Source organism: Physeter macrocephalus, chromosome 12 (genome assembly GCF_002837175.3).
Source record: "Physeter macrocephalus isolate SW-GA chromosome 12, ASM283717v5, whole genome shotgun sequence".
NCBI classification, from domain to species: Eukaryota; Metazoa; Chordata; class Mammalia; order Artiodactyla; family Physeteridae; genus Physeter; species Physeter macrocephalus.
Window position 1 is genome coordinate 108,138 of NC_041225.1, and position 1,717 is coordinate 109,854.

The 1,717-nt window shown below is 34.7% G+C and overlaps 1 protein-coding gene across 1 annotated transcript in view; it reads left to right on the forward strand.

Moving 5' to 3' along the window:
• LOC112066518 (NADH dehydrogenase [ubiquinone] 1 alpha subcomplex subunit 9, mitochondrial-like) overlaps positions 1–817 on the forward strand; it is a 22,170-nt gene extending 21,353 nt beyond the window's left edge. The window contains exon 8 of the mRNA XM_028497128.1: positions 785–817. Coding sequence (XP_028352929.1) covers positions 785–817 — 33 coding nt within the window. The remainder of the gene's footprint in view (positions 1–784) is intronic.
• The last annotated feature ends 900 nt before the right edge of the window (positions 818–1,717 follow it).

A 1,717-nucleotide genomic window follows, 5' to 3' on the forward strand; every position in this document is an offset into this window, starting at 1 on the left:
TTCATCAATAGGTTAGTGGATAAAAAAGATTTTTTATGATGACTTCAGCAAAAACTGAAATTTTTGGAAGAGCAAAACAGTGACAGGAGATTTTGAGGTATAATCCACTATGTATAAAATCAATAATCTATAATGATGTACTGTATAGCACGGTGAATATAGCCACTCTTTTAAAATAACTATAAATGGAGAAGAACCTAATCATTTATGAATCACTATGTTGTACCTCTGAAACTAATATAATAATTTAAATTAACTATAGATCAATAAAATATAAAGTAAGAAACAATAAAGGGGAGACAGATTATTAGAAATCAATTAAATAAACACAAGTTTTGGAAATCAAGGAATTAAAAAACAACATGTAAGACACAACATTGGCATTTAAAGTGTACAATCTATTCATTTAAAAGAAATCATTTAAGTAGTAAAATATGGTACCCATTCTCACAATTTTGTATATCTAGGATAAATTATTATCTACAAAATTATGTTACAAATATTCACCCAAAAAGAAAGAGAAAATTTGGATTAACCAATTTTAGTATACAACTTTAATATCAAAGTCTCTATCTAAAATTGATTTGAATAAGTTCTGTTAGCCACTTCTAGTTTCTTTGTGATGTAAAATCTTTTAAAGCATAAAAATCAGCCTTTCTACATTTTTCCATCAGACATACATAGAAGTTAAAAGAAATAAGAAAACAGAACAATCAACCAGGAAGGTGAATTTACTGAGAAACACTCATTCTTTCTCACTCCTTTTCTATTCCTCCTTTTCCAGGTCTCTTTTGGTTCCAAACAAGAGAAGTCTTGAGAGTTCTGAGAATATTTCTTTAAGGGCTTCAAATCACCATACCTATATCCTCTGCCACAACTACACACACAGGAACAAAAATAAACCTCTGCTATCTACTCATGTAGGATGGATTCATGCAAAATTAACTCCTATATGGAGACCAATAGATGTGTTTTCTACCTGTTCTTTATAATGTCCTTCCATTATAGTAAATCCCACACATTACGAGGCAGAAGGGGTTATGTGAGCTTTTCCTTGAAGTCAAAAAACTTTAAATCCCACACATTACGAGGCAGAAGCGGTTATGTGAGCTTTTCCTTGAGTCAAAAAACTTGCATTCATTTTGAGTACCTGGTGATCATAGGGTACAGCCAGGGAAGGTGCCATCCCCCTTGTGGGGGGTGTGGTGGCGGTGAATGGGCTCCGGCAACCATGCATCTCCTGATGTACGGATTCTGGAGAAACAAAGAGCGGTCACACCGCAGTCAGCCTGTCAGGCTTTCGGGCCACTGGGCAACCGACCAGCCTGGAAGTGCCCTATCAGTTGCTTAAAGGAAAACTCTGTCCCCGCTGTGAAGACATCACAGATGAAGGGAATAAATGGGGAAGAAAGGAACACTGAAGAAATTAAAGAGGGATTCTAAAAAATACCAAGACAAATGAAAATGAACTCACAGTGATCCAAAATCTATGGGACACAGCCGTTGAAGGCAACACAAAAAGATGGAAAAAATATAGCATGTGCAGGGACTGTAAGATTTAATACTGTTAAGATAACCATACTACCAAAGACAATCTACAGATTTCATGCAATCCCTATCAGAATACCAAAGCATTTTCACAGAACTTGAAAAAGTAATTTTAAAATTTGTATAGAAACACAAAGACCCAAAATAACCAAACAATCTTGAGAAAGGA